The sequence below is a fragment of the Pelodiscus sinensis genome, chromosome 19 (genome assembly GCF_049634645.1).
Source record: "Pelodiscus sinensis isolate JC-2024 chromosome 19, ASM4963464v1, whole genome shotgun sequence".
In the NCBI taxonomy this organism is placed as follows: Eukaryota; Metazoa; Chordata; order Testudines; family Trionychidae; genus Pelodiscus; species Pelodiscus sinensis.
The window spans coordinates 13,571,591-13,588,698 of NC_134729.1; the positions used below are offsets into that span (position 1 = coordinate 13,571,591).

The 17,108-nt window shown below is 53.0% G+C and overlaps 1 protein-coding gene across 1 annotated transcript in view; it reads left to right on the plus strand.

The window, feature by feature from the left end:
- LOC102454223 (adhesion G protein-coupled receptor E3-like) overlaps positions 1 to 15,989 on the plus strand; it is a 145,982-nt gene extending 129,993 nt beyond the window's left edge. The window contains exons 16-27 of the mRNA XM_075902415.1: positions 1,094 to 1,198; positions 2,664 to 2,841; positions 3,377 to 3,496; positions 9,652 to 9,854; positions 10,476 to 10,646; positions 10,812 to 10,991; positions 11,595 to 11,875; positions 12,539 to 12,605; positions 13,365 to 13,456; positions 13,718 to 13,886; positions 14,002 to 14,109; positions 15,277 to 15,989. Of these exons, the coding sequence (XP_075758530.1) occupies positions 1,094 to 1,198; positions 2,664 to 2,841; positions 3,377 to 3,496; positions 9,652 to 9,854; positions 10,476 to 10,646; positions 10,812 to 10,991; positions 11,595 to 11,875; positions 12,539 to 12,605; positions 13,365 to 13,456; positions 13,718 to 13,886; positions 14,002 to 14,109; positions 15,277 to 15,324 (1,722 nt within the window). The 3' untranslated portion in view covers positions 15,325 to 15,989. The remainder of the gene's footprint in view (positions 1 to 1,093; positions 1,199 to 2,663; positions 2,842 to 3,376; positions 3,497 to 9,651; positions 9,855 to 10,475; positions 10,647 to 10,811; positions 10,992 to 11,594; positions 11,876 to 12,538; positions 12,606 to 13,364; positions 13,457 to 13,717; positions 13,887 to 14,001; positions 14,110 to 15,276) is intronic.
- Positions 15,990 to 17,108: the final 1,119 nt, after the last annotated feature.

Sequence of the window (17,108 nt, forward strand, 5' to 3'; positions counted from 1 at the left end):
CTAGAGCCCAGCTGACCATGCAGTGACTCCCTCACCCAGGGAGCTGGAGCCTACTCAGCCTGGCTGGGGAAGCCTCCCAGCAAACTCCACAACTGGGAATCAACAGTGGAGACATAAACCCAGCTGAGGGATCCTGCCTTCAGGTCCCTAGAGGCTAGCTCTCAGGGGGAACCCTGCATGCAGGCCTGGGGCTTACTAGCTCCCACACACTCAGTCCTCCCCTTTTCCTGGCTGGCTCCAGACTCCCCTCAACAATGGTCTCTCCTTCCCCCTGGGAGGGGCATCTCACTCCCCATGGGTTGCCGGGCAGACTCTGGCCCTGGTAGGGAGGGGGAGCCAAGGCAAACTCAGAGTGCCTCTCCCTGAGCTGCCAGCAGACAAAGCCCCGGGAATCCAAGCAATCTCCTTGGGGGTTACACTTGTTTATGAGAAGGTCCCAGGAGACAATATGAAAAGCCTTACTAAAGTCAAGATACACCGCGTGTACTGCTTTCCCCCATCCACAAGGCTTGTTATATCCTATCGACAAAAGCTATCAGGTCGGCTTGACACAACTTGTTTTTGATAAATTCATGCTGTTACTTATCACCTTAAAGTGTTTTCAAATATAAGCCCTTGCTCTAGCCTCTTCTAAAATATCTGTAGCTTTGCTAGTGACAGGCCCCAAATGTACAGTCCTGATGTTTTCCTGCAAAAGAGCATGGAATCCGCAGAGCATGTACGTGTGATTTTGTCTGCCGATTTTCATGCCTTTTCTTTCACATACTCACCTCCATGTGTCTCTAAATCTTCATTCACTTCCTCTTTCCTCTCCCCTGGGAGCACTACGTCATCTGCACAAGGCAGGTGCCAGGGTGTCGGTCTCTGGCTGCTTTCTGCAATGCTGAGCCCTGATGTATCCCAGCTGCTCCCAGAAACTTTCTCTTTCTCTGCATCAGCCTCAAGCTGTGGGAACAGCACCATGGCACGTGAGTCTGAGAGCAAAACTTTAGTCACACAACTGTGGTGACAGACTCAGGCCCCTGCACGAGCCAAACTGCAGTGTGGGTCCCCTCCAGCGCGGAACTCACCCTCTGCCTGGGTCTCTCCGCAGGGAGAGCTGCGTGGCAGCAACAGCGGATTCTGCTCTTTCCTCAATTCGACATTAAGAATTTTGAAGACTGAGTGTGGAGAGGGAAATGTCGCATTATCCCTGGAGGTGAGAGACTCCGCCCCTTGGCTACGCTCTGCCGGCTAGTGCCCCTGTGTGCTCCCCGGAGCCCTGCGTGGTGCTGGGCTGGTTTAGGGGGTTCCTGGGGGTGAGGGAGACACTGAGACACTCTTCAGAACAGATCTGCGCCCTCTCCTGCTGGGGGGAGCACATGCCCTCTACTGCTGTGTGTGTGTGTGTGTGTGTGTGTGTGTTCATGCCCTCTAGTGCTGTGTGTGTGTGTGTGTGTTCATGCCCTCTAGTGCTGTGTGTGTGTGTGTGTGTGTGTGTGTGTGCACTCATATACATTAGGAACGTTAACTATCAGGTATTTGTGTAAATGTGTAATCCCTTGACATTTTGGCAAGGGGGCAGGTGGGAGCCGGCGGGTGCCTGCCCCTCCTCCCCCCCGCACACGGCCTCTGAATAAGATTCAGCGGAGCAGGGACCAGGCGACTCCGCAGGAGCCGGTTCTTGCAGGGAGCCAGCTTCAAAGCCTGCTGCTTCCAAGTGTCAGCTTCCTCCTGCCCCCACCGCGGCTTCACAGGCGCCTGCACACATGGAGGGCCGGTTTAAAAGCCGCCCCCCCAACCGCTGCACTACTGCCTGATACAGAAGCAGCGGAGGGGGGGAGGCAGACTGAGGCTGTAGTCAGTAGGATTAAGTGATAAACCCATGCTTATAGATTTAGGCTGTGTCTACATTGGCACCCCTGCGGATTTGCCTATTCCAAAGTGCTACATTAGCATCCCTTTTCCGAAAGGGGTGCCAATGTAGACGTAGCCTTATTGTGTAGTTGACTACGTGTTGATGTTCCTAATGTACAAGCCTTCTAGTGCGGTGTGTGCTTATGCATGCATGTACGCGTGCCCTCTAGTGGTGTGTGTGTGCATGTGTGCGCTTTGTGCTGTGTGCACGCTGGCCTGTGCCTGTGCATACGCTCTAGTCACGTGACTGTGTGTTACTTATTTTGTGATGTGAGTTCACATTTGTGTTTATCCACCCACATAAACCTTCCAGTGTGCGGTGCTGCTGTTGTGCATCAGAGGTGCTATACTGCTAACCGACAGTGGGGATTCCCCTTCAGCCCATCAGTCAGTGGCCTGGGATTTCAGGCACCAGGATCTGGGCCCTATTCTCGCTCTGCTGTCAATTTCTGGGCAGCTGCAGGGTGCAGCGTAGGGACGACCCAGGCAGCAGGGGGCTTGTGCCAATGTTGTGCCCGGGCATGGAGGGTGGGGGAGCGGGGCTGAAGAAGGAATGACCAAGGGTTCTAGTCCCATTTGGCTGCAGGCCCTAGTGGGGCCCCAAATCAGCCTCCAGGTGCCCCTTTGTAAAGGGCTCCCCCTCTGAGAGCTCTGCAGCCCCTGAGCTGGGACAGGCTGTGACATCCGATGCCCCTGGGAGCCCACGGGACGTGGCACCTGAACCCTCGCACTCCTCACTCCCAAGTCCTTTTCTTTCCTGTCCCCAGGAAATGACTCGCTCTTTCAACTCCTTCCTGAACCGCACCTCCCTCGGGTCCAGCATTGGTGAGGGGGAGGTGGCGTCGGCAGTGACCGTCCTGCTGCAGAGCGTGGAACGGGTCGTGCTGGCCGCTGCGCTCCAGTCTCTCGGGCAGGCGACACAGAACATGAGCTCAAAGTCTATGGGTGAGAGGGGACGTGTGGCTCTCAGCGCCCCCTGCTGGCTGCTGTGAGCTTCGGGGATATACCCAGTATCCCAAATCCCCGGGAAGGTAGGAACCGATGTAGCTTTGTGGGTGGGCGCCTGTGTTCAGTACAGACCCAGGACAGCACGGCCCCTGGCCAGGACAGAGAACCCGGCCCCGCCTGTGCAGCTGGGAGCAAGAGCAATGCCCGAGAAGGGTATCTATGCAGCATTTGGCATCCTACTGCCAGGGGCTGACATGCTGAGCCAGGCACCTCCCCTCACACCCACAACTCCCCCTGCTCGGGAGGAAGAAGCCCCAGGCAGATGCAGGCAGAGTAGGGTAATGGGATATGGGGGGGGTGATCAATGGAACTTGGAGGGCTCTAATCTTCCCCGAAGCATGCAATACCTGTGAACCCCCCTGGTCCTAGTGGAGTAGGGGGTGTGTGGATCTGGCCCAGGAAAGACGGATTCTCAGGGAAGGGGTTTCACAGCGAGGGGCTCTGTCATTCACCCCACCCTGGTCTCTTCCAGCTATCGAGACGCGGGTGATCACAGGGAACTGCAGCCAGCACAGTGAGGCCTTCCAGCTGAGCGCTGACGGGGAGACGATGGAAGTGCACTGCACTACGGTCACCCACGCAGCCACGCAAGGTACCAGGGATGGAGACACCCAGGGCTCAAACTGCAGCCCAATGCACACCAAGAATCCCCCATTCCTCCCTCCGGGTATGTCTACACTACAAAGTTAGTTCGAACTAACTTTAATAGGTGCTACACTAGCGCTCCGCTAGTTCGAATTTGAATCGAACTAGCGGAGCGCTTAGTTCGAACTAGGTAAACCTCATTTTACGAGGACTAACGCCTAGTTCGAACTAGCTAGTTCGAACTAAGGGCTGTGTAGCCCTTTAGTTCGAACTAGTGGGAGGCTAGCCCTCCCCAGGTTTCCCTGGTGGCCACTCTGGCCAACACCAGGGAAACTCTATGCCCCCCTCCCGGTCCCGGACCCCTTAAAGGGGCACGGGCTGGCTACGGTGCCCGTGCCAGGTGCAAGCCTGCCAGCACCCAGCTAGCAGACCCTGCACCTGGCACGGCACAGAGCCACCCACCCGATGCCCCCCAGCCCACCCCCTCTTGCCGGGACCAGGCTGGCGGCTCCCGGGAGCTTGCCCTGGACCGCAAGAGGCGGGCACCTTCCTGGGCTAGTGCGGACATCGTGGACCTCGTCCACGATCTCCGCACTAGGCACAGGAAAGTGGCCGTCTAGGGCAGGAGAGCTGCCAGCCTAGCCACCCAGGACCAGGTGTGCATGAAAATCAAGGGGGTCCACTGAGACCCCCGACACTGAGCCCTGAGCTTACAATGGCCGTACTGGGTCAGACCAAAGGTCCATCTAGCCCAGTAGCCTGTCTGCCAACAGCGGCCAACCCTAGGGACCCTGGAGGGGATGGACCGAAGACAATGACCAAGCCATTTGTCTCGTGCCATCCCTCTCCAGCCTTCCACAAACTTTGGGCAGGGACACCACTCCTACCCTCTGGCTAATAGGACTCCATGGACCCAACCTCCATCACTTTATCTCACTTCCCTTTAAACTCTGTTCTAGTTCTAGCCTTCACAGCCTCCTGCAGCAAGGAGTTCCACAGGTTAACTATTTGCTTTGTCAAGAACAACTTTCTCTTACTAGTTTGAAGCCTGCTACCCATTCCTTTCCTTTGGTGTCCTCTAGTCCTTCTTTATGGGAACTCAGGAAGAACTTTTCTGAATGCACCCTCTCCACCCAATCCCTGCTTTTAGAGACCTCTATCCTGTCCCCCCTCCGTCTCCTCTTTTCTAAGCTGAACAGTCCCAGTCTCTGTAGCCTTTCTTCATCTGGGACCTGTTCCCAACCCCTGATCATGTTAGTTGCCCTCCCCTCTCCCAGCCTTTCTCTTCCCCTCTCCCACCTCCTTTTCCCAGTCTCCCCCAGTTTTTTTCAATAAAGACAGAGTCAATGTTGGAAGAAACGTTATCTTTATTTTGTACATCAATAAGAAGGGGGGCTAGGGAAGGGTAAGTGGAAGGAGGTGAGGGAGGAATGGGGTACGAGCCCCCGATGGGGAGGACTGGGCTGGCTCTGCGGGCTTCTGGGGGTGGAAGCTCTCCTGCAGCCCCCCAATTACTCCCTCTCCCCAGATGGCAGCCTGCGGCAAGTGCAGCCGGGCTGATGGCCGAGTGGTGTGATGTGCCCAGTGTGGGCACTCAGGGCACTCCAAGCCAGAACTTCTTTGCAAGCGGGGCACCCCTTAGAACTGTGTGTCCGGGGTGGGGGTCGGGACCCTTTAAGCGCAGCCCTCGGCTAGCCTGAGACAGCATCTCCATGCTCTAAGTCCTCCTTTTATGCCCTGCCGGCACTGCTTCCGGCCATCCTTAAGCCCTGTTCAGAGTCCACTCAATGTGGACTTACTAGTTCGAACTAGCAAAACGCTAGTTCGAACTAGTTTTTAGTTCTAGATGCGTTAGTTCGAACTAGCTTAGTTCGAATTAACTAATTCGAACTAAGTTAGTTCGAACTAGCGCTGTAGTGTAGACGTACCCTCCCTCCTCATTGGTCCCCAGTCCAGGCATTGGTCTCTGTGTCTGGCACTGGAGTGCTCCTTGCTGGCTTGTGCATCTCAGGTAGTGGGGCATAAGAACATAAACAGAACAGCAGAGCGGTCAGACTGGGTCAGACCATAGGCTCATCCAGCCCGGGGTCCAGTCTGCACAGTGGCCAATGCCAGGTGCTCCAGAGGGAATGAATAGAACAGGGAACCATCAAGTGATCCCTCCTGTGTCACCTATTCCCAACCTCTGACAAACAGAGGCCAGGGACACCCTCTTTTCTTTTCTTTTCTTTTCTTTTCTTTTCTTTTCTTTTCTTTTCTTTTCTACCTGCTACCTAATTAATTTCATTTGGTGACCCCTAGTTCTTACAACTTTTCTTTATTCACTTTCTCCACCCCAGTCATGGTTTTATAGACGTCTCTCATATCCCCCTTTGTTTCATTTTTTTTTAAGATGAAAACTCTCAGTCTTTTCAATCTCTCTTCATTTGGCAGCATTCTTGAGTTGCAATTATTAATTTAATCCCCATCATTTTGTACGTATAGTTGGGATTATGTTTTCCGATCTGCATTACTTTGCATTTATAAACTTTAAAATTCATTTGCCATTTTCTTTCCCAGTCATCTACTTGTGTGAGATCCATTTGAAGCTCTTCACAGTCTGCTTTGGAATTCACTTTCTTGAGCAGTTTAGTGTCATCTGCAAATTTTGTCACCTCATTGTTTACCCCTTTCTCCAGATCATTTACAAATATGTTGAATAGGACTGGTCCCAGTGCAGGGCCATGTGGGACACCACCAGTTACTTCTCTCTATTCTGAGAACTAACCATTTATTCCTACTCTTTGTTTCCTGTCTTAGAACCAGTTATCAATTCCTGAGAAGACCTTCCCCCTTATCCCGTGACAACTTACTTTACTTAAGAGCCTTTGATGAAGGACCCTGTCAAAGGCTTTCTGGAAATCTAAGTACAATATGGCTGTGTCTACACTGGCAAGTTATTCCGGAAAATCAGCCGCTTTTCCAGAAAACTTGCCAGCTGTCTACAGTAGCCGCTTGAATTTCCGGAAAAGCACTGACGATCTAATGTAAAATCATCAGTGCTTTTCCGGGAAAACTATGCTGGTCCCGTTTAGGAAAAAGTCTTTTTCCGGAAAACTGTTCCAGTGTAGACAGCACAGTAGTGTTTTCCGAAAAAAAGCCCCGATCTCGAAAATGACGATCGGGGCTTTTTTGCAGAAAAGCAGGTCTAGATTGGCCACAGATGCTTTTCTGGAAAAAGTGCTTTTCTGGAAAAGCGTCCTACCAGTCTAGACTTGGAAAACTTTTCTGTTAAAAGCATTTCCGGAAAATCATGCCAGTGTAGTCGTAGCCTATAGGTATTGGATCCTTTGGTCCACATGCTTGTTGACCCCCTCAAAGAACTCTGGTAGATTAGTAGAAATCATTTTGTCTTTCCCCAGGAAATTCTGTTCATCGATGTCTGTGACAATTCTGTTCTCTATTATAGTTTCAACTACTTTCCCCTTTTCTGACGTTAGACTTCCTGGTCTGTAATTGTGAGGATCACTTCTAGAGCCCTTTTTAAATATTAGCTATCTTCCTGTAATTAGTACAGAAGGGCTACGTCTACATTGGCCCCTTTTCTGGAAGGGGCATGTTAATTTCAGAGGTCGTAATAGGGAAATCCGCGGGGGATTTAAATAAGATTTGAATAAGATCCTCCAGAAAAGGGCTTTTTTTCTGGAGGATCGGGGCCAGTGTAGACGCTCTTTTCCGGCTTTTCTAAAAGCCGGAAAAAAGCGGCGGACATTTTTATTTAAATGCCGCGGGGGATATTTAAATCCCCCGCGGATTTCCCTATTACGACCTCTGAAATTAACATGCCCCTTCCGGAAAAGGGGCCAATGTAGATGAGCCCAAGGTGATTTAAAGGGCAGGTTACAAATCACAATTAACAGTTCTGTAATTTCACATTTAAATTCTTTCAGAATTGGGTGAATTCCAAATAGTCTCGGTGTTTGTTCCTCTTTATCAATTTCTTCCAAAACCTCCTCTAATGACACCTCAATCTGGGACTATTTGTCAGATTTGTCACCTACAAAGAATGGCTCAGGTTTGGGAATCTCCCTCCCATCCTCAGCCATAAAGAGTGATGCAAAGGATTCATTTAGTATCTCTGCAATGACCTTATCTTACTTCTGTCAGTGTGGTCACTATTTCCACGCGGTCCACCTCTAGTCACCTCTTGGACCAGATCGTGCGCGCCACTTGGGACTAAATCAGGAATTGTCTCTCCCCTTGTGGATTCCAGAACAGCTGTCAGAAGAAGAAGACATTTAAGGCAGGGCTACTCAGCTTTGGAAGCCCCAGGGGCCACAGTGATACTCACAGCACATGCCGAGGGACAAAACTTAAGTGTGGTTGCATATACATGCAAGGAATATTCAAACATTGGCGAATAGCTCATTTGAAACAGAGGGGCACGAATAGAAAAATTAAGATGTGACACCCTGGCCCCATTTCAGTCAGTTCTGCTGATATTAATAAAATGCAATATTTACCCAGTTTCCACCCATCTGACAGCACTTTTAATGAGCAACGGCAGCTCAGGAATGTAACTACTAAAACGCACGTCAACAGAAGAGCATTCTATTGGCTACTTTTTTGTTTTGGCTCCCACCTGCGGGCCGCATGTTGAGCCCCACGTAAACCCAAACCGCACTGCGTTCTGTGGGCCGCATGTTGAGTGGCCCTGATTTAAGGACTCAAGAAACTTTATCTCTGCAGCCCATCCTGAGGTGACATTTACCCAGTCAGTATGGGGTCACTGAAATCCTCCGTGATTACTGAGTTTTGTATTTTAATAGCCTCTTTCATCTCCTCCAGCAGTTCCTAGTCACTTTCCCTATCTTCAAAAGCGATGAGGAGTCCTGTGGCACCATAGGGTACGTCTACACTACATGCCTCTGTCGGCAGAGGCATGTAGATTTGTTTATTCAGCAAAGGTAAATGAAGCTGCGATTTGAATGATTGCGGCTTCATTTACATTTACATGGCTGCCGCGCTTAGCCGACAAACAGCTGATCAGCTGTTTGTCGGCTCGCTGCTAGTCTGGACGTTCCCCCTGTCGACATCAAAGCCCTTTGTCGGCAGCCCCGGTAAACCTCATTCCACGAGGAATAACGGGACTGCCGACAAAGGGCTTTGATGTCGACAGGGGGAACGTCCAGACTAGCAGCGAGCCGACAGCGAGCAGCGAGCTGAACTGATCAGCTGTTTGTCAGTTCAGCGTGGCAGCCATGTAAATGTAAATGAAGCCGCGATCATTTAAATCGCGGCTTCATTTACCTTTGCCTACAACCCTAATCTACATGCCTCTGCCGACAGAGGCATGTAGTGTAGACACAGCCTTATAGACTAACTGAAGTGTAGGAGCATAAGCTTTCGTGGGCAAAGACCCACTTCGTCAGATGCATCTGACGAAGTGGGTCTTTGCCCACGAAAGCTTATGCTCCTACACTTCAGTTAGTCTATAAGGTGCCACAGGACTCCTCGTTGCTTTTGCAGATTCAGACTAACACGGCTGCCCCTCTGATATTTGTCCCTATCTTGGTCAGGTGCCTGGTAAAACATCCCTGCTGCTGTATTCCTGTTATTAGAGCATGGAATGAGTAACAATAACAATTCTAAGGAACAGTTTGGTTCATTTACAATTTTTACTCCATTTGTGTCAACGCTGACTTTCACCTAGAGTGGCATGGAGTGAGCCTGCGTTCCTGGGTGTCCCATGTGGAGCCCAAGGGGCGGGGGGCACAGAAGGGAGATGGCTCAGGGGAGGGTCTCTGGTATGAATCCTAGCTAGACCCCAGCCTAGCTAGACCCTCATATAGGAATGCGGGTTGGTGGGGTAACAGGTACCCTCAGCTCCATTTTCAGCACTTCTAATCCTCCAGCCCCATGGGATACTCGTCTCTGGCCAGCCTCTCTCTGGGTCCTGCTGAGAAAAACCACATCTTCATCTCGGCTTCCTGCAGCAACACACTGCCAGCCCGGGGCATTCCTGGGGGCTCTGAGGGAGGAGGTAGTGTGGTCCAGTGGCTAAACTGAACGAGTTGTGACCAGGGCTCCTGGGTTCCATTCCCAGCTCTGCCTCAGACTCCCTGTGACCCTTGGGCACCTGCCTGGGTCATCCCCACAGCATGAGATTGTCTCCTCTCCCAGCAGGCTTGGGGGCTGCTGCTCTTATTGCCTACTCCTCCCTGCACTCCACCATCAATGCGAGACTTCCCAGCTCAGGCAGTCTGTGGGCTGGGGGGATGCTGGAGAAGAGTCACCTCGGCTCCAGGGTGGTGAGCGGAGCTGTCGGAGACGGGGGACCCATTTGCCTCTCCAGACCTGCAAACTTCACCCTGCGCCATCAACAGGTGCGTGGAGGGAAATCCCCTCGCTCTGCTCCATGTCGGGGCCTCCACAGGGGCATAGAGAAGGCTCCATCTCCTGCCGGGCATTGGGATGGTGCTGCCTTTCTGCCTCCCAATGGCTGGAGAAACTGAGGCCTCCTTATTCCTGAGGGGCTGGAGCTGTTTGACTGGAGGAGGATACCAGGGGTCGCACGGTGGCCGTGCAAAGTGCCCTGGGGGAACCGCACCGCTTGGCTCACCCTGAGGCGGAATAAAGCCTCTTTCTAGAGCCAGTGGGCTCAGGGCAGTGGGGTGAAACTCTTCGGCATGGCAGTGAAGTGGTAAGTCGCTCGTGTGCGCGCCGCACCGCCCTCTGCTGGGTGCAGCCAGGGCTGCTCAGCCTTGTGCCACACGCCTTCCACAGCTCACGGCTGGCAAGGATTTCCCTTTGGCTCCTGGAGCAGGGCCTGTGCTCTGGGAGTGGCAGGAGCCGCATTCTCTTTCCCCGGTCACTGCAAGGGGCACAGGAGGTACTGGGGGCCGTGTGGGGAGAGCCGTGGAGCTGACGGTGGCCCGGGTATGAGACACGTGATCACAGAAACCACTGTCTGTGCTCCCGTAAGGAGGGTTCTGTCGTGTTTCCAGCCCAGAAAGGAGCAGGAAGTGGCTCTCTGCGTCTACTGGGAGTTTGAGGCTGGCAAAGGGAGCTGGTCTCCAGACGGCTGCACCACCCTGGACGTGAACAGCACCCACACGACCTGCAGCTGCGACCATCTCTCCAGCTTCGCCATCCTAATGGCTCCCAGCGCAGTGACGGTATCTCCCCTTGAGACTCGGCTCCCCGGGCTGGACCCCGAGCTCCGCGCTCAGCCTGAGCTTGGCAAAGCTGCCCCGGGAGAGACGGAGGCTTTGTGGGGAAAAGGCTGAGTGGGACCCAAGGGCTGGGCTGGCTAATGGGGATTCTCCTTTGCTGTGTTACAGGAGAGTCGCCCACTGACCATCCTCACCTACATGGGCCTGAGTCTCTCCCTGCTGTGCCTCCTCCTCGCCATCCTCACCTTCCTCCTGTGCCGCTCCCTCTGGAACGTCAGCACCGCCCTCCACCTGCAGCTCTGCCTCTGCCTCTTCCTGGCCGACCTGCTCTTCCTCAGCAGCCAGGGGGTACGGCCCCATTCCCCCCGATCGGCCCCTCCGCTCGCAGCAGCGCTGGGGTGTGCGGCTGTGAACCCCCGGGGCTCCCTGGGTTCTGGGTGTGCAGGACACAGGCGGGATTCCGGGGGGATGTTCCCACTACCTGTGAGGCTCCTTTACACTGGGCACAGGAGCCTCAGTCTCACTGTCCCCAGGAATTGGATCAGTCCCCTCCCAGGCTATGTCGACAGAGGGATGCAGATTAGGCACATTGAAATTGCTAATGAAGCCGGGATTTAAATATCCCACGCCTCATTAGCATAAACATGGCCACTGATTTTTTTTTTGACATGGAGCTTTGTCAACAAAAAGCACCAGTCTAGACATGGATCTGTTGAAAATAAACCCTTTTTCAACAGATCCTGCATTCCTCAAAAAATGAGGGATGTGCGGCAGAGTCAGAAACAGAACCTGGCTCCCCTGAGCCCTGCTCTGCTGCTCTAACCAATAATCTCTGCTGCCTTCCTGCATCCACAATGTGCAGCCCCCCCCTAGACTGAGGAACCTGCCGGCTCTGCAGCGCTGTAACTGGTGAGCTGTGTTAACAAGAATGCTGGTGTGTCCCCCATGCAGGTCTCCCCCATGTCCAGCCGTTCCCATTCCAGCTACAGTGTCTCTGTGGCTTGTGCAGTAATTGCTGGACTCCTACACTACCTCTTCCTGGCCTGCTTCACCTGGATGTTCCTGGAGGGGCTGCACCTCTTCCTCACAGTCAGGAACCTGAAGGTGGTGAATTACACCAGTGCCAGCCGGTTCAAGAAGAGACACATGTACCCGTTTGGCTACGGATTCCCAGCCCTGATCGTGGCTATTTCTGCCGCAGTGAATCCTAAAGGCTACGGAACTTCTGACCAGTAAGTGCAGCGCCCACCGCGAAGGGGAGCTAGGACGTGGCCTCCGTGTCCGTAGCCTGCATTGCCCTGCTCACCCTGCCTGGGAGCTGTCCCCCTGGAACCTCCCTCCGCCCCAGGAACACTAAGCCGCCCCCAGCACAGTAGCCAAGTTGCCCACATGCCAGGCAGCTCCAGTCCTCGCCCCACTGATGCTGCAGAACAATCTTGGAAGGTCCAGGCTGACTTTGTGGTGCTGGGGAGAAACGCACCTCTGTACCGTGGGCAAATCCTTGAGGGTCTCCCCTCTAAAGCAAGCAACTCCACTAAAGGAGGGTGGGGCGTGTTCTAGGGACCCCAGGCTAGACCCCCTGCTGGTGTAAATCAGTGTCACGTTGCTTGCTCCAGTGCAGAGAGGCCGATTTACATTTGCTGCCCACTTGGCTCCCCATGAAGAGGTGGGAGAGGTGGGGTTGACAGAAAGTGGGGGAGGATCTGGTTGATGGGGTTGGGGGAGGCAGAACCTCTTGGCCTGCAAGGGGGTCCCAATGAAACAGGCTGGCTGAGATCCATCGTGAGGCTGGGAGGAGATGCCCTGTGACACCCGTCGCTCGCAGGGCAGTGATCACATTCCTGCCCCTATGCTCTCACGTCAGGGGTAATGCGCTTCTTCCTCCCTGCCTGTAGCTGCTGGCTCAGCCTGGACAGAGGCTTTCGCTGGAGTTTCCTGGGGCCAGTCTGTGCCATAATCCTGGTGGGTACCTCACAGAACCCCAGCCCCCTTCTCCCACCTCGGCAGCCCCACTGATTTCAGGAAGCAGGGAGGAGAAGGTGTTTCAATAAAACACAAGAAAGACCCAGTTAGGACTCAGCTGGCTCATCCGCTTTGGCCAGTCATGGGATCCGTCCCTGTGCCCTGTCCCCAGCCCACAGCCTTTACTCGGGCACAGCTGCCACGAACGTCAGCAGGAGTTTGGCCAAGAGACAGAAAGTCTGGTCCAGTCTAGCTAATGGCCCAAGGAATGGGGAAGGGAGAGGGCTACACCATACCGTGATTATGTGTGAGCGGGGGAGCGGAACAGATGTCCCTAAATATTCTTCCCTAGCACGTGGGGAAGTAGGATGGGTCGAGGGAACAGGAATTTCTTACAGCCGGAAAGTTCAGGAAATATTCTAGAGGCAAGATCTGGACTCTCTGAGCCAAATCCTGCTCAGTTACACCAGTGTGAACCCTATTTACTCCATTGGAGTGGCTCCATATTGAACACTGAGCAGAATCTGGCCTCTGTGATCCCATTGATCCATCTCAGCCCTGGCTGTGCCATCCGCTCCGTGTGTAGGCAGAGACCGAGCGCTGCCGGGGACCTTACAGGAGAGGGATGATTCCCCCAGGCCATGTCCCATCCCAGTTCTGCAGCATTCGGCTCGGTCCCCTGGGATCGTTCTCTGACTGAGCTGGACTGACCAGCCCCGGACGGGACATTTCACAGGAAACATTTCCCGCTGCCCACAGATAAATGTGACGTTCTTTGCCCTGACCCTGTGGATCCTGAGAAGCAGTCTGTCCTCCCTCAATGCGGATGTGTCCACCCTCAGAGGCCACAGGTGAGAAGGCATCGGAGCAGTCGTGGAGGGTCAGGTGTCTTGGTTTGGATGTTCCTGGGCATGGAGAGGGAGTGAGGGACTGCAGGAGAGGGGCAGTGTATCTAGGAGCCATGGGAACGAGTCCCATTGTGTTCGCATTGACAGTAACCCCGTCCCACACAGGAAAGCAGGGCCGGTAGCTCCACCCCCCTCTGGCCAGATCCTGCTGACCCCGATGCTCCCCACAGGTTTGTTGTAACGGCTCTCTCTGCCTTTCTCCAGACTAATGACCTTTAAAGCCATCGCCCAGCTCTTCATTCTGGGCTGCACATGGATCCTTGGTCTTCTCCAAGTCGGCCCAGCAGCCTCGCTCATGGCGTATTTATTCACCGTCATCAACAGCCTGCAGGGAGCCTTCATCTTCCTGGTGCACTGTCTCCTCAATCGCCAGGTAAGGCCCATGGCCCGTCAGCGCCCACCCAGCACCTTCACTAGCCCCACGGTGGCCATGTCTGATCTCATCAGAGTTCCTTACGCAGTGCAGTGACCGTGTCCTTGACTCCCAGGTGAGAGAGGAGTACAGGAGATGGATCAGGGGATTCCGACCACCCGGCTGGAAATCTCAGACAGACGATCTCTCCATGTCGACTGTCCCCACCACCAGCACCAAGGAGGTAAGAGATCCTCTGGTTTGCTCCTACACCTGCCTGCGACACCGTCCCCTCTAGCTTTGCTGTACGGGTGCTTTGCCCTGTGAGAGACCCGCAATTTGTTATGAGCCATCTGGGCACGTCCTTGGTCTCTCTCCAGGGGCGTCCTTCATCCTGGGCACAGCACAGAATGGCCTTTCCTATGCCACCGTAGCCCCTTCCCCGGGCTCTCTGGAGAGTTCCAGGGATCACTTGCTTGGGGCAGGCGGGTGCTGGCTCTGGCAGTGTAATGATCTGAATATCTCCCAGCGTCCCCTGGGACGGAAGCCTTGTGAGTGCAGACGACCCATCCCCTCGAGCAGTCAGCACCATGGAGAATTTCCCAGGGCTTTGTGTGTCGCCTCACTGGGAAAACCCACCTGTTTGCACAGAACGAGCTCCATGCCCTTGGTCTCTCTCTTCACGTCCCTGCTTTTCTGGCCAGGTGGAACCCTGCTGCCAGGTGGAATCGGGAGCAGCCAGGCTCAGGGTCAATCCCTCAGGGTCCAGTGCGGACCAGAACTGGCTGGAGCCCCCAGCCACAAATGCGGTAAAATTTAACACCAACCCAGGTGCCTCCAAGAGGCAACACGCTCCCTCCGCTGCAAGCCCTGAGTCTGTGTGTAACAAAGGGAACTTTTAATAGAAAGGGGGAAAGAACCGAGCATTCATCTGGGAAATCCAGCAATAGGCACGGACTCCATGAGTGATCGGGGGCTGGTCCACCCACTGGGAACAACCTGTTGAGTGCCCAGTACCCACTGGCAGCTCCCCCATTAGCTATCTCCTCAATCAGCTTCTTGATCATTCTGGGATGCATTTCATCAGGCCCTGTTATTTCCACATTTTCTGTTTTCGTGTTTCCCTCTTCACTGAAAAACGGACTGACCCTTTCCTTGGGCTTCCTCTCACTTCTAATGTTTTTCTAGAATGTTTTCTTGTCACCCTTTATGTCTCCAGCCAGTTGGAGCTCATTTTGTGCCTTGGCCTTTCTAACTTTACCCCTATATTTTTGTGATATTGGCCTATCTCCATCCTTGGTACTTTGACGTAGTTTCCTCTTTTGGAAGGATTCCGTTGTGATTTTTAAATAATTCAAGATCTCATGAACAGCCTCCTGCTTTCTCCACCTTCTGAAATTTTTTTTAAAAGGTCTCCAGGACATTCCAAAACTTATTGGAAAATTCTACCAGAATGTGACAGAAAGAGCCCTCAGGATGCTGGTGCAGTGACAATGAAAGCAATCTGGAGATAACCCTTTCTTGCCAAGTAACTGATCCCCGTACAATGCAGCAAAACTCGCAGGTGCGTCTGAGAAGGAATTCTATAACAGATGGGGTGTCTTGCATTGGGTTCTGTCGTGCTAAGCCTCAGAGCATCAGATCGTGAGCGACAGAACCCTGCTTCCCTGCTGGCCATGACATTGGTCCAAGCTACCGGCAGGAGTGGGATGTGAGGGGGTGGGTTCGGGGTGTGGGTGCAAATGCTGCTTTTTATGTTATATTCTCAATAAAACACAGCACTTTGCCTTTGTCCCTGAAAAGATCCCACATTCTTCTTACATGTCCTGTGGTGTTTAAATGCTGGTTGAGAGCTGCCTTTATGTTTCCTACCTAAGTGTCAGTGTTCAGGCACTTACGACACGGGGCCATTTTAAAGTTACAAGCTGATCCGGAAACACCCCTCAGGAGCCAGAGTCCCTTGGTTTGTCTTTTCATTTTAAGCTGAGTGTTTGTGTTTGCAGTGCTGCTGCCATTGCTGTTGCTTTGGCTCAGGTTAAGTTCCCCTCTGCCGACAATCACCTTTGAATCCTTCATTGGTTTGTGGTATGAGAAATGTCAGGGGACAGTTGGCAGGCTCCAAGGACACAGTGGAATCGTCTCACCCTGGTCTGACAGTATTGCTAGAACAGCGGGAAGCAATCCTATAGCTCGGACCTTCCTTCCAGATGCTGCTGCGGTATCCTCTCATGCTGAGGATGCCTATCTGGGGAGGGGAACTCCAGTTATTAGGCAGAGACAGGTGTTAGTAACGGGGGGAAGGAGGATTGATCATTAGAAACAGACAGCTGGGTTTGCGATGACTTGGAAGAACCACATGGTATCTTGCCTGCCAGGAACACTGGTTGAAATTACACTAAAAACAGAATTGTCAGAGACACCTGGGAAAATGATTTGTTGGGGGGAATCGTCAGCCTAGTTTCTGTAAAGGGAAATCAGACCTCACCAATCCAGCAGAATTCTTTAAGAGGCCCAACAAGCATGTGGACAAGGGTGTTCAAGTGGATCTAATGTGCTTAGATTTTCTGAAAACCTTTGGCAAGATCCTTCACTAAAGGCTTGTAAGCAAAGTAAGCTGTCGTGGGGCGAAAGAAAAAGTCCGCTCAATGATCCATAACAAGTTAAAAGATAGGAAGCCAAGGGTAAGAATTAATGGTCAGTTTTCTGAAATGACAGGTGTGAATACTGGGTGTCCTCATGTGGCAGTACTGGATCTGGGACTGTTTAACATATGTTCTGGGAAAAGCAGCCATCAGTCAGGTGGCAAAATTTGCAGAGGATGCAAAACTGCTCAAAGCAGTTAAGTGCCAGGCAGATTCCAAAATGTTACAAAGGGATCCCACAAAACTGGGTAACTGCACAACAAAATGGTAGACGGAATTCAATGGTGATCAGTGTAAAATACTGCAGGTTGCAAAACACAATCCCAACTACACATACAAGACTCCATTTTGAGCAGAGGGCCTGTCAGCAGCTAGAGAAGGCCGAGCTGAGCTGAGCTGAGCTGGTTCTTACCGGCTGGAACCGGTTTTTCCCGCCGGAACGGCCCCTGAACATTCCATCACCTCAGAGGTTTCGCACCACAGAAGCACTACCAGGCTCTGGGGGTTGGTGGCTTGTGGCCTTAGGATTATTCCATTCCATCACCACCCTGTCAGCCCTGGAGCATACCACACCATCACAGCTGTGCCGAGGGAAGGGGAA